Raw genomic sequence first — 14,811 nt, forward strand, 5'->3', positions numbered from 1 at the left:
CTCGGAACCTACAAAATGAAGTTTAAGACTTTTACCTATTAAAATTTATTTCTAATTATGTTAATTTCTAATCAAAGCTTATATATTTAAAATCTGGTTAAGTTAAAGCCCTATCAAACCCAAAAATTTAAATTTAAAAATTTAGGTTTTAAAACTTTTGAAACTATATATTAAATTTGCATTTTAGCTTAAAAGAATAAAAATAAATAAAAAAAGAGAAAAAAAGAAAACGACGAGAAAAGAAAGAAAAGCTTTCGGTTTCGGACAGAAGCTTGATAGAAAAAGTTACCCAAACAGGGGGATGTGTTCAGTTCCTTGTGTGAGCAGAGCAGCAGAAAGAGAAAGTTCAATCCCATCACATTCACATGTCCAGTCCTGCAGCCTTGTAATTCCTAATTCACCGAAAATTGCATTTGCATGGCAGCGAAATTCGAGAAATCGAATGTGCAGGCATCATCATCCTCCTCCTCCTCCTCCTCCTTCTCCTTCTCCGCCAAAGTGCATCCTTCTGAACTGGATCCCAACCACAACAACCACAACAACAACAACTCCTCCTCCTACTCTCTCGAGAAATTCAAACTCTACGAAACCCGTCAGAGATTTTACCTCATCGGAAGCGATCGGAACAAGAGGGTATTCCGCGTCTTGAAGATCGACCGTAGTGAGCCCTCTGATCTCAACATAAGTGAAGACCCAGTGCTCTATTCCCCCAAAGAAATCAAAAACTTGCTCCAGCGTATCGATGAAGGCAATCGTGCCACCGGCGGCCTCACCCCTGTCGCTAAGGTCTACGGTATTGCCGGTAATTTTATTTTATTTACCAACTGTTTTTTTTTTTTTTTTTTTTTTTTTTAATTTTTAAATTTTTACTATTTGTGCAATGAGGCGACTATTTTTAATATTTGATAGGTTGCATCAAATTTCTGGAGTCTTATTATCTGATCCTCGTCACTAAGCGTCGCCAAATTGGGAGTATTTGTGGTCACGCCATTTATAGCATTGATGAGAGCCAGTTAATCACAATTCCTCATGTCTCAGTTCAAACTGATTTGGCACATTCTAAAACTGAGCTAAGGTAAACTCTCTTCTTCTTTTTTTCCTTCTGATTGAAATGGGTTTTTGTTACTTAGGCCACCAGTATAGTTTGCAAATGAAATTGACACTGCAACTGTGAATTTAGGTGTTTGTATTTGGGTAATTCAGACCTACTGAATTGGCTTTGGCTATGTTGTTGTTAATCAATGGACAACAATGACTATCATTTTTTTGAAAGAGTCTTATTTCATACTGTGAATAACTACTTTTTGCTAATGGGTTTTTTTTAAAAAAAAGGATTTTATTAATACTTACTTTTTACTGTTTCATCATTTAAATGCAGGTACAAGAAGCTTTTATCCAGTGTTGAACTGACCAAAGATTTTTTCTATAGCTACACCTATCCCATCATGCAAAGTTTGCAAAAAAATGTGCATTTTATGGGTGAGCAAGGGATGCCATATGACAACATATTTGTGTGGAATGCTCATCTAACAGAAGCAATTAGATCAAGATGCAATAACACTATCTGGACGATAGCTTTAGTTCATGGGGATTTTAAGCAGGTATGTGATGATTGTTTTGTTATTTTAATGGTTTTGTATCTCATCTCATGTGAATGTGATATCTGTATGCCATCCTTGTTGTTTACACATAAGGCCCAATATTTTCATTTGGATCTAGTTTAGACATACGTCACGCATTTGCTTCTTTCTAGCTAAATATATGTTATCTAGCCCTTTCAACTGGTTATGTCTAAATCTTGAAATTGTATTCAAAGTCACGTTCAACCACTTCAACTTGTCACTAGTTTGTCTAATAATGATATTTTTGCATCTAGAAACCCATTATCTCTTTTAAACTTTGAAAAAATTCATATATATAAGATCCTAGAAAAAGTATCAGCAAATCGGTTGAAATTGATCCTAGATAAGGTGGTGTCAGAACCCCAAAATGCATGTGTTAGAGTGAGACAGATTTTGGATTTAGTGTTGATTGCCAATGAGTGTATCGATAGTCGCATAAGATCCGTCATTCTTGGGGTATTGTACAAATTATATATATATATATATATATTATGTTTTTCCTTTTATAAGTAAGAAAGCTTTTATTAAAAATTCAAAAAGTAGAGCATGTACACAGGACATGTACATAGATTACAACAGTCTAAGAACCAAGCGAACAAGTATCAAGAATCTCAAAGATATTATCAAAGGAAAATAGAGAGGAAGCATTCATCCACTCGAATAAAGGTTTGAGATGAATAAGCTTAAAAATCATGCACTGATTTCACCCATCCCTCGAAAGTCCATGCATCTCACACCATAGGCACCACATGAGACAATGGGGAATCGTGCTCAAAATCGTGTGACTTCTAGTTTCACCCAGCCTTTGGTTCCAACTATTAAGGAGATCCTCCACCCTTTATGGCATGACCCACACAACTCCGAACAATGTGAAAATATACTCCATAGCTCATAAGCATCAGGGAAATGAAGAAGCAAATAGGTTTATAGTTTCTCATGCTAATTTGCACATACAACACCAATCAATAACAAGGATCCTTCGTTTCCTTAAGTCATCAACAGTTATAATTTTTCCCATAGCCTCTGTCTAACAGAAAAAAGCCTAGACTTTTGGTCTCCACAAGCTTTTCCAAGGAAAAGATAACCGAGTGGAAGAGTGAAGCAATCTATAATAAGATTTTACTTCTAACATACTCCTAGGAGAGGGATTCCAACAAATTTCATCCATGCCACTCTGATTGATCACATTTGAATTAACGAGATCCATGAGGTTTGCCACTGATTCTAGCTCCCAATCATGTATCGTACTTGTGAAATTGATATCCCAATGGTGTGTCTTCCCTTTGAAAATGAAGTGGTCTGCCACCAAAGCTTCCACATCCCTTGCTATTTTACTTAGGAACCTCTCTTGTAGTAGTTGCCCTCAACACCAAGAATCATGCCAAAACTTTATTTGAGTTCCATCCCCCAACTTGTAGCTAATGAAATGAACAGACTGATCCCATCCTGCCCTTATGGTCTTAAGACTAACCCCATACATTCCTCTAACCCGGTGAGGACACCAATCACCTCACACACTGCCATTCAAGTTAGATATGGAGAAAGCATACAATCACATGCATTGGAATTTCTTTTTATACATACTTCTGCGATATAGATTTGGCCCCAGATGGAGGAAGTGGATTTTTTCGTGTATTTCCACTGTTTGTTTTCCTATACTTGTGAATGGCAGTTCCTTTTTCAGTACTTGTGAATGGCAGCCCGAGTGTCTTTTTTCAAAGCTCACGGGGGGTTGAGATAGGGAGACCGGAGACCCTCTATTTCCTCAGTTGTTCATAATTTTTATGGAGGCACTTAGTAGATTGTTGGAGACAGCAGGTAGAGGGAATTACATATCTGGGGGGAGTCTTTGGTTCTATTTCTAGACTTGTTGTTTTTAGTTAAAGTTTGGAGGATGCAAAAGACGTGATGGTATGTTTCCTTTCTAAAAATATGTAGTTCACAATGTTAAGGAAAGGAGAAGTAAATTTATTATTTCCTTGAGGTAGTATCTGAGAGGTGAAAGTACCACTTGGAGTTGCATTCTCCACCTGGGCTGCAAATTTGGGTAAAATTTTGATGTTTTGCAATTTAAGGCAGTGGAACAAGGTAATGGTAGATTGGTGTTGTATGTGCTAAAACAGTGTTGAGACTGTCGATCTTCTTCACTATTTATGGTGCGTTAGTGAGGGGGAGTGGTGAGGATAAGATGTGTTGGGAACCATCAACCAGATAAAAAAAGAGTTTTAGGGTTAGTATATTGGTGTTGTATGTGCTAAAACAGTGTTGAACTTGTCAATTTTCTTCACTATTTATGGTGCGTCAATGAGGGGGAGTGGGGAGGATCATAAGATGCGCTGGGAACAAATAACCAGATAAGAAAAAAGGGTTTTAAGGTTAGTGGTTTCTACTGAGTCTTGCTGCGTGCCATTTGGTTTCTATTGGGTATTGCTGCATACTATTACTAGCGATCAGTCTAGAGTTGCTTTCTTTGTTTGGACTGCAGCCTTAAGGAAAATTTTGACAAATGACAATTTAAAGAGGAGGAATGTATGGACTCTGGATTGGTGTCATGTGCGAATGTAATGGGGAGTTAGTAGACCACCTATTAATACACTATCCTATTGTTATGGTTTTGTGGCTTTTGGTGTTGGGTTTGTTGGGTGATGTGAAAGTCTGTTGTTGAGTTACTAGCTTGCTGGCAAGGACAATATGGGCATCATAGGAATGGTTATATATGGATGGCTGCCCCGCACTGCCTGATGTGGTGCTTTTGGAGGGAGAGGAACAAACAGAGCTTTGAAGATATAGAGAGAAGTCTGCCTGATCTAAAATTATTACATAGTCAATCCCTATGTTTGGTTAGTTTATTTTTTTGACAAGTAAGAAAAAGTTATATGAAATGAAAGTACTACTTCATTCGAAAAGAATGAAGTAGCCTAAAAAATATGTATAGGAAAACAACAAAAAAAGAGAATATATACAAAAAAAAGAATCTAGAACAATGGAATGGAATCACTAGAAGTGATTCCCCAAGCATGAGACCAGTCAAACAAAGTCCCAGCAAACAATTCTTTGAGTTGCGCCTCCGAATGTCCCAAATCATCAAAAATATGATTATTATGATTATTTGGTTAGCGACTTGATAAATTTATGTAATTTGCATGATTAATTGTATGGTCCCTAGTCGTATACTCCATGTATACTTGGGTGACTCTATTTTTTGGAATCAATAAAACTTTATTACTTGTCCAAAAATCTTCTTCACTGTTCTATAGCAAGATAATTGTTTTCATCTGTTCTCTCTTTGGGGTAACATGGGTCATGCCTTGCTAGGTGCTGGAGTTGTTAGCTTGCTGGAGAGGCTGTTTGGGGAGACTTAGAATAGTTATGATTTGGAGTGTTAAACCCTTTTTTTTGTATGTGGTGTATTTGGCAAAAGCAAAATCTTTGTATATTTGAGGGTTGTGAAACTACAATCGTAGAGATAAAGCATATGTTTCTTAGGTTATTTGGATGGAGTTAAATAAATTCATTGTATTTTTTATTTTATAGGGGCTTTCATGGGTGTAGAGCTGGTATACTCCATTGGTCCCCATTGTACTCTTTGTAAAATCTTGTTTAAAAAAAATGACTTTACTAATATAAAAATACGTTATTTGGATGGATTGAGGTAATGCATTATTTTTCTTTCTCCAATTTGTTGGAGTTTTTAGAGTTAGTACACTTTCGATGTTAATAATTTTTTTTTTTACTCTTTTATACTTCCCGTATATTTAAGTGGTGCACCATTTTTGCACTCTAAATGTGTTTTATTACTTATCAAAACATACAAAACTAAAGGAATTTTTGTATATAAATACAAATCCAACAATGTTAAATATAAAATTCTCTTTGGCTCCAAAAACTTAAAATCAAGATTGCCATGTTGAATCTACTGCTGAATTACAAATTGCAAGGCTTCACAGCAATGACAATTTATTTTAAACTTTGATTCTGCGTGACTGAGATCAATTGAGGGAGTAATGGTGCAATTATTTTAGCGATGGCCAAATCTATGTATAGATAGCAATACTAGAAAATAATTTAGCATTGTTAGTATGTGACACAATGTTTCAGTCTTGTACATAGCATGTAGAATGCAACATAGTTTGTTGATTATTATGATTTAATTATCATTTCTATATTGTGGTCTTTATTCTTTTTACTAATAATGGGTGACTAGGTATGCTATATCCTTCCATTGTAAATGCCTCTTGAAATTTTATTTTATGGAAGCAGAATATTCAAAGGTGATTGTGTCTGTTCACCACAATATGTCCCCCCCCCCCCCCTTCTTTTTTTCCCTAGAATTCAACTCATAGCGCATTGCATGATCTTATTGTCTTCTAATTCAATGTCATTGGGAACAACATGTATTTAGTACCTCAATCAATTTTATTAAACGTGATGGTGGCAGACGAGGCTATCAATTTTTGGGAGGGACTTCAGTGTTTCTCTGGTTTCAAGACGCTCTCGACATTTTGCAGGGACACGGTATGGTTGAATATCTTAAATTTGCTTTGGTTCATCTTATTCTTTTACTTAACAATCAAATGAAATTGTATTTAAAAAATTTAGTTAGAAAAAAAAAATGATTACTAAGATTAGTTTTCTAACTTCTAGGTCCTGGACTTCTGAAATTTTTTTGCCTTTTCCATAAAGTATGGTTTGATTTGTCCATCCACAATTGGTTTTTAATTTTCTTGTTGTATTGACTATTTCTGGATATATATGACTTTTGCACCCATGCAGTTATCATTTTCAATTTGTGAGTATCTAATCAAGTTGAGATAAAAGAAAAAAAGAAAAAAATTTATTACTGTGGTTGAGTTAAAGGTTGGAACTACTGTGTTGATGTTGAGTTAAATTCAAATTGACCCTGTAAATAAGAAATCAAATGCAGAAAAATAGAATATAATAAAAAAATATGGATTATTATTAGCCTCTGGAAAAACATCTGAAGCAACTTAAGATTCTCAAAGTGCACATGCTAGTCATGTGCATGCCATATCACCTATTTATTGGTCAAGTTGGCAGAAAACATGCTACATCATTAAATTCTGCAATAACAGTAGCACCTATGAACATACTTTAAAAAATCGAAGGGTTCTAATTGCACATGTTGAAACTTGGAGGACCCAATTGAAATTTCTAAGGACCAACTAGTGCTCTAGACTAAATAAAATGCAGTTGAATGGCTTAAAATTTGTTCCTCCGATGTGATTTCTTTATGTGAGGTTGGTTAGTTTTGATGACTCTAGGAGCATCAATGGTATAGGCAACTAATACTGTTGAAAGTTAAGGGGGTGAACTGCAAAATAGAGTTAATGCAGGCAGTTTTGTGGATGTTGGAGCACCTACTTACTTTGATAGGTCTCACTTGGCATTACTTTTTTGGGTGTTTGCTTAAATATTCGTTTCCTTTTTATAGTGTGTGTGTGTGTGTGTGTGTGTGTGTGAGTATATGCATGTGGGTGCGTGTGTAATCCACAAATTATGGGATCCAATAAATAGTTTATATAAGCTTTACCCCCCCCATAGGTGTTTATCTCTTGTGGTTTGTTCAGGGAAGGACTGAAGGAGGAGGAGCAACAAACCAGGTTAGACATTCTCTCTCTACCTTGCTCTCTGTCTTCACATTGGATTCCTTCTTTCAAAGTTTGGCAAAACTGTAACTGGAGATTTTCTCTCCCTTTACATAAGTTTTTCACAGAGAACCTTTCTTTTCACCTTTTATCCCCTCATTTCAGGATGTGTAGGTTTGTTTCTTATGTTTTTGCAAATGGATCTTTAATTCATTTTTTTTCCATTTCCTATTTTAATTCTCTCTCTCTCTCATATTTACCCTGATATGATCTTCTGTTTCCCTTTTCAAAAATCTTGGTTTTTGGAGCTTCTATTTTTTTGACAAACTCATTGATCCTGTCCTGTGTATCTAATTTTTAGGTTTTTCTTGAAAAAATCTGGATTCTCTCTCTCTCTCTCTCTAGCTATCTTTAGATGTAGAATAATTAGTTTAAGTTCTCTGGCTTCTCAACTCTTCTGTTTAGCAGCATCCTTTTGTATAATTTTTTCTTTTCAAGATTTTGTGTTTGTTCTGGCACTTCTAAGGCAGTTGTTATTATTATAATCTCAGTGTCTGCAGTTCTGCTTGTTCAAAGGTTTTTTTTTCTTTTCTTTTTGCTTTATTTGCATCCGTGAAAAGTGGTAGGAGTGGATTGTATTTTCATGGGGTCTTGAAGGGCATGCCACCAGGAGGATTAATGCTAAATCATTATAAGTTATGGATTATTGATGTAGAATAGATTTGGAAGCTTGCTCACAATTGATTATATGGTGGTCTCCATGCTTTTAAATCTTGTGGTTTTAGGCTTTAGATTGTAGAAGAGATTTTATAAATTTTGTGGAATAATTATTTGTTAGAGAAGTTTGGAAATAAAACCAACAGGCTAGGTTTTTTCTTTTCCCTCCCTACTCCTTTTCCCCTTATAAGGTGGAAAAAAAGAGGAGCTGTTTTCTTTCTTTCAGACTTAGAGATTGAGGTAGATGTTGCCATAGAAAATGGGCAATGTAAGGATTTGGTGCTCATGGGGAAGGCAGATTGCAAATTGGGCTGAAGAATGTGAGGATGCAGGAACATGGGATGAGTTATCTGTTGATTTGGAATCTGAGGGTGAGATGTCGCAATGGGTTACTAGGAAGATCAAAGCTCTTAAAAAAAACTGTGGTACTTCTTTGGAGGGTCTTGAGGAGGAAGTTATAGGATTTTTCTTATCCTTAGAGGTGAGGAGAAAACAACAGATGCTAGAAGAAAGTGCTTAGAAAAAACTGGCGAAGGAGGGATTAGAGGGCAATCAGGAGCTGAAAAACTTGTTGAGTTCTTGGAATTTTGAGAACGGGTCTGCCAAGCCAAGAAGTGTCAATAAGAAACGGGCCTTAGTCGTTCATCAATGAATATCAAAATCATTTCTTGGAATGTTAGGGGGTTGAACAATAATGATAAAAGGCTTTGATCAGGAATATGATCAAGACGTACTTATCAAAAAAAAAGGAATATGATTAAGACGTGTAGGTTGATATAGTTTCTTGCAGGAAACAAAAATGGATTTAATTACAACAGGAGTGATATGATCTCTATGGGGCTGCCAGCATTTGGACCGGTTATTCTTAGTCTTTGTTGGTTCTTCGGGGGGGTGTTCTAGTGATGTGGGATAGAAGGGTTGTAGACAAGATAGAGGAAACTGTAGTTCGTTTCTCTGTTTCCTGTAAGTTCAAAAATGTGGTTGACAATTTTTGAGTGGGCATTTATTGGGGTATATGGGCCTAATTAAGATAGAGATAGAAGGCACCTTTGGGAGGAATTGTCTGGGATTAGAAGTTGGTGGAATGTGCCTTGGTGTGGGAGGTGACTTAACGCAGTGAGATTTCCATCGGAGCACCTCGGTGCTGAGTATTTTACCCCATGCATGAATTTTTAGATTTCATTGCAGATAATGGTTTGTTGGATCTACCTGTGGAGGTGCTTTCACATGGTCTAACACTCGATTGGATGTTTAGATTTCTCTTGTCGACTGATTGGGAGAAGAATTTTCTCAACGTATATCAGTGTCCATTGACGAGGCTGCTCTTTGATCATTTCCCGATTATGCTTGAAGGAAGGAATTTTTAGAGAGGTGGTAGGCTGTTTAGATTTGGGAACATGCGGTTGAAGGCAGATAGTTTTGTGGAGAAGGTGAGCTCTTGGTGGGAATCCTATCATTTTCAAGTTTCTCCTAGTTATATAATAGCTAGCAAATTAAGAGCTTTGAAGAATGATCTAAAGAAATGGAATTGGGAAGAATTTGGTAGTATGGAGGAGAAGAAATACAATCTATGGAAGAGCCTTAATGAGTTGGATCTTGTTGAGGAAATTCGTTCTCTATCTGATGAGGAGAAATTGAAAAAGACTTATAAGTGAGTTGGAAAAGGTAACTCTTTTGGAGGCAATAATCTAGAGCTCTCTGGCTTAAGGAGGGTGACAGAAATACTAAATTTTTTTCATCAAATTGCGAATTCTCATTGAAGGTTCAACACCATAGATACCTTATTGGTAAAGGGAGAGTTGACATCAGGCTCGGATTCTATATCTTTGTGCATTTCTCAATTCTATCAACAGTTGTATTCTAAAAATGAAAGACGAAGATTTGTGTTGGGTGATTTGGAGTTCTCAAGGATATCAGGAGGAAGCAACTTGGTTGGATATGCTATTTCCTAACGATGAAGTGTTATTGAGTGTGTTTCAAGGTTTTAATGGAGATAATGCTCCAAGACCGGATGGTTTCTCTATGGCATTTTTTTTATTTATTTTATTTTTCAGACATGTTCGCATATTTTAAAATTGGATATTATGGACTTATTTCAGAATTTCCTTGCCCAAGCTGTTTTCGAGAAGAGTTTGAATGCAACTTTCCTTGCTCTCATTCCAAAAAAAGTTGAAGCTATGGAAGTGAGATATTTTAGACCAATTAGCCTAGTGGGTGGAGTTTATAAAATCAATTCTATGGTGTTGGCCAATAGGCTAAGGAAGGTGTTGTTGGAAATCATTTTGGAGTCCCAAAATGCTAATGTGACAAACAAACAGATCTTGGATTCGGTGTTTATAGCAAACGAGTGCTTAGATAGTAGGTTGAAGACAGGAGTTCTAGCAGTGTTGTGTAAATTGGACGTGGAGAAAGCTTATGATCACGTGTGTTGGGATTTTCTTATGTATATGCTGCAAAGGTGTGGGTTTTCAAAAAGATGGAAGAAGTGGATTATGTTTTGTATTTCCAATATCTGCTTTTCCATATTGATTAATGGCAGCCCTACTGACTTCTTTGGGAGCACTAGAGGGCTCCGTCAAGTTGGCCCTTTGTCCTTGATGTTATTTGGCATTTTGGTGGAGGCTCTGAGTCACATGTTGGATACAATGGTCAGTGATGGGCATTTATCAGGTTTCTCAATTGGAACCACTCCAACACTGCAATGATGGTGTCACATCTATTGTTTGCAAACAATACCTTAATTTTCTGTGATGCTAACTCTAGTTAGATAGAAAATTTGCATGATATCCTCTCATCCTTTGAAGCAGTATCAAGGTTGAAGATCAATTTGGGAAAATCAGAGTTGGTACTAGTTGGGGAAGTGAACAACTTGGGAGAATTAGTGGCTTTGTTGGGTTGTAGGCAGTCATTGCTTCAATGATACTTGGGACTTCCCTTGGGTGCTAAATTCAAGGAGAAGACGATTTGGAATCCAATTATTAAGAAGTTGGAGCAAAAGTTTGCGGGATGGAAGCGATTATATTTATCTAAGGTAACTTTGATTAAGAGTACTCTCTTTAGTTTACCTTCCTATTTTCTCCCTTTCCTATTTCGGTGGAGGTGGCTAAATTTACTAAAAAGTTACAGAGAGATTTTTTATGGAGTGGGATTGGTAAGGAATCCAAATTTCATCTGGTGAATTGGGCCCAAGTTTGTGAGCCGATCCATAATGGATGGTTGGGTAGAAGGAATTTGAGAAGATTTAACTAAGCATTACTAGAGAAGTGATTGTGGAGATATGGTACTGAGAGAGAGTTACTTTGGAGGAGGGATATAGAGGTGAAGTATGGGAGTGAATGGGGGGTTGGTGTACAACAGTTGTGGCTAGTCCTTATGGTGTTAGTCTTTGGAAATTCATAAGGTGGGAATGGTTGACCTTCTCCCTATATCTTCAATTTGATGTGGGAGATAGTTCTAGAGTGAAGTTTTGGCATGATATGTGGGGTGGAGATTGCCCTCTTAAAGTGGCTTTCCCAAAGTTATTTAATATCTATCTCAATATGGAATCCTCACTAGCTGAGCTTATGCAACTCTCTAATGGGGTGACCCATTGGGATGTTCATTTCTCAAGATTGGTTCAAGATTGGGAGCTTGAGTCTTTGGTTAAGTTTATGGAACCTAATCTATTCCAAGTCGGTGAGGGATGAGGGGTCGGATAAACTTTGTTGGAGACCTGCCAAGCGTAGCGGTTTTGAGGTATGAGGATACTACTAGCCTTTATCCTCGTCCAATGGTACGGCATTTCTGTGGAAATTGGTGTGGTGCTTGTATATTCCTCCTAGGGGCCTTCTTTTCTTGGACTGCTGCCTTAGGGAAGATTTTGTCTACATATAATCTTCGAAGGAGAGGCATTATTGTTTTGGATTGGTGCTATATGTGTAAAAGAAGTGTGGAATTGATGGAACATCTTCTTCTTCATTATCCCATAGCTTATGAGCTGTGGACTATGGTGTGTTGTTTGTTTGGTTTGCATTGGGTTATGCCATAGAGGGTTCTTGATATGCTTGCAGCTTGGCAGGGTAGTTTCGGCAAGCACAAAAACATTGCATTTTGGAGGGCTGCGCCACACTGCATCATGTGGTGTCTTTGGCAGGAATGGAATACTAGAAGCTTTGAGGGTTGCAAATGGTCTATTCTTGAAATTAAATCTTTTTTTTTTTCTTTTTTTTCTTTTTTTTTTTGTACTTTTCAGGATTGGCAGATTTTGATTTTGGATTGGTGTTGTAAGTGTAAAAGAAATGGGGAATCAGTTGACCACCTCCTCATCCATTGCTCTATTGCTTTTGATTTATGGTCTATGGTGTTTACTCTATTTGGCATTCATTGGGTTATGCCGAAAACAGTGGTGGAGCTGTTGGCTTGTTGGCAAAGAAAGTTTGGGAGGCATCGGAATTCTGCTATTTGGATGGCTGTGCCCCATTGTTTAATGTGGTGCATTTGGAGGGAGAGGAATAACTGGCATTTTGAGGATTTAGAGAGATCAGTTTCAGATCTTAAACTCTTCTTTCTTAAGACTCTTCTGGATTGGGTTACAGTGTTAGGCTTTTGTTCTTTTTCTTCAGTCCGTGATTTCATGGACTTTTGTACTTTTTGCACTTGATTTGTATTTGTCCTTGATGTATACTTCCTGTATACTCAGGTTACACCCCTCTTCTTTTTAATATATTTTTATTACTTATAAAAAAAGAAGAAGGATTATTGGAGTGTTCCCTTTCAGTCTGTTCCCTATTTCTCTTTCTTCGATATGTTTGAGCTTTTTCTTTCTTTCTTTTTTTTGAGAGGCTGATTGTATTGCTCCTTGAGTACACCCTGGTGTACTTGGGTTTCTTGTTTTTTTATAAATCTTTTCATTACTTATCAAAAAAAATTATTTTTAAATAAAAACTGCTGGCAGGAAAATTTTGGCAGCAGCTATTTCGGGTAAGATAGGAAATTTGGTTGGTTGTTTGCTAGAGGAAACTTTGGTTTTGAAGGGTCTTAGAGGATATAAGAGGGGGACCATGGTTTTGGGTTGTGAAGAGGAAAGGAAAGAGATGTTCAAGGGGGCTTCTCTTTGGCTGTGAACAGTATCTAGTGACTGGTGATAATGCGCCAGAAAGAGGAGAGAATACAATATTGCCTACACGCTCAAAATCTAATTCTTTGAGTACGTTGAAATTTACTTATAGAGAATACTTTTCTCTACAATACCAGGACGAGGACTCAATGCAAGTTACCTAATGGACACTTAATGGCTTAATAATCATGTAAAACAACCCTAAGTGCAGAATAAGCATAATTAATTAAATACCCTAAAAGTTTTGTCACAAGAATTGGGAATTTTTGTCTCTCACTGAAGTGCAAAACAGTAAAATATAGTTACCTTTGACTAAAGTTATTGAACCAAATTAAAATAAAAACTGTTTTAACGGTTGACTGCTTATGACAAAACCTTTAAAACTATATAAGACTCAACTTCCATAAACTTGATAAGAAGTCAACTAATAAGCATAATGGTTTGATGTCGCACAGGGTGCCACAAACATGAATTTGTCTAAATTATAAAGTAGTACATGTAAAGCAATAAACCCATAACTTATTAAGGAACAAAAAGCTGAATCCATTTGTTTGTTTGTATTCTTTCTTATTTACAAATTACAGACTAAAGTGTCATTGAACAAGGAGTCGCCTTGTAGTTGATTTGTGATACAACTGAAAAGGACATATAGATTAGATAGAATGTCCTGAGAACTAGGGAGGGATGTAGAAATATAACTCTCTTAACACAATGCCATTAGTTTTATTTATTGCAGTTTTTAAGAAAAAGGAACCATTTCCTTTTCTGCTAGAGTTTCTTTATATAAATCACTAATATTTATTTTAGGAACTATGTATTCAGTTCCATAATACACAGAACTTGTTTCTGTCTGTATATATTTAGGAAACTGTTGTATTAAACCTTGCCAATGGTTTTCATAAATTGCAGTTACTTGAAAAGGGGAGTTAACGATCGTGGAAGGGTTGCAAATGATGTTGAAACAGAACAGATTGTCCTTGATGAGGAAGTTGGGTCACGCAAGGGAAGAATGAGTTCTGTTGTTCAGATGCGTGGCTCAATTCCCCTTTTCTGGTCGCAAGAAGCTTCAAGATTTAGTCCTAAACCTGATATAATCTGTATGTTGCTTTTGTTGTTGATTCTTATGGGCACTATTTTATTGTTAGCTTTGCAATTTATTTTTATTTTTCATAATAAATAGAAGTTTTATTAAAGATGAAATAAATGAAGTGTGTTTCCTTTTTGACTTCAGTACAGAGATATGATCCCACATATGAGGCAACCAGATTGCATTTTGAAGACCTGGCAGGGAGATATGGCAATCCAATTATTGTTCTTAATTTAATAAAGGTTGTCTTTAAATGCATTTTTAATGTCTTACAATTAAAAGTCTTGTTTTCAAATACAAGAAATTGGATTCTTCACGTGCATGGGGCTTTGTTGGTGGTATTGATTCTATTGAGTTATTTTCATATTGGCCACACAAAAAAACTGGAGAAATAAAAAAATTTCAAATTGGGGTCTTTATTTCTTTTTTCTGATGTTAGATCTAATACCTAGTGCAATCTGCTACTTTTTCACCCTGTAAAATTTCTTGTATCAATTTGTTTATAGCAAATTCAAGGATTGGCAAACTCCCCATCACTTTCTTTCCAACCAGCTGTGGTTGCGAATTTGCATCAAGGTACAGCTAATGTATAATGACGGTTGATGGATTTTGATAAATTTCCATTTGTCCCAAAAGCTTAAGCTATTAGGAAATGGTGAATTTAATCATTTAGCCATTATTCTA

General features: G+C 36.3%; 1 protein-coding gene across 2 annotated transcripts; it reads left to right on the forward strand.

The window, feature by feature from the left end:
- The first annotated feature begins 239 nt into the window (after positions 1 to 239).
- LOC115973240 (phosphoinositide phosphatase SAC1-like) lies at positions 240 to 14,747 on the forward strand. 2 transcript variants are annotated; one of them, XM_031093496.1, is made up of 7 exons: positions 240 to 802; positions 910 to 1,075; positions 1,379 to 1,601; positions 6,061 to 6,137; positions 7,211 to 7,243; positions 13,950 to 14,137; positions 14,272 to 14,747. In XM_031093496.1, the coding sequence occupies exons 1-7, from the start codon at positions 418 to 420 to the stop codon at positions 14,520 to 14,522; spliced, it is 1,323 nt and encodes a 440-aa protein (XP_030949356.1). In that variant the 5' UTR covers positions 240 to 417; the 3' UTR covers positions 14,523 to 14,747. The 2 variants fall into 2 exon arrangements, with proteins under 2 accessions (XP_030949356.1, XP_030949357.1); XM_031093497.1 differs by lacking the exon at positions 7,211 to 7,243 and having other exon boundaries at positions 242 to 802; positions 14,272 to 14,745.
- The last annotated feature ends 64 nt before the right edge of the window (positions 14,748 to 14,811 follow it).

Source organism: Quercus lobata, unplaced genomic scaffold (genome assembly GCF_001633185.2).
Source record: "Quercus lobata isolate SW786 unplaced genomic scaffold, ValleyOak3.0 Primary Assembly Scq3eQI_163, whole genome shotgun sequence".
In the NCBI taxonomy this organism is placed as follows: Eukaryota; Viridiplantae; Streptophyta; class Magnoliopsida; order Fagales; family Fagaceae; genus Quercus; species Quercus lobata.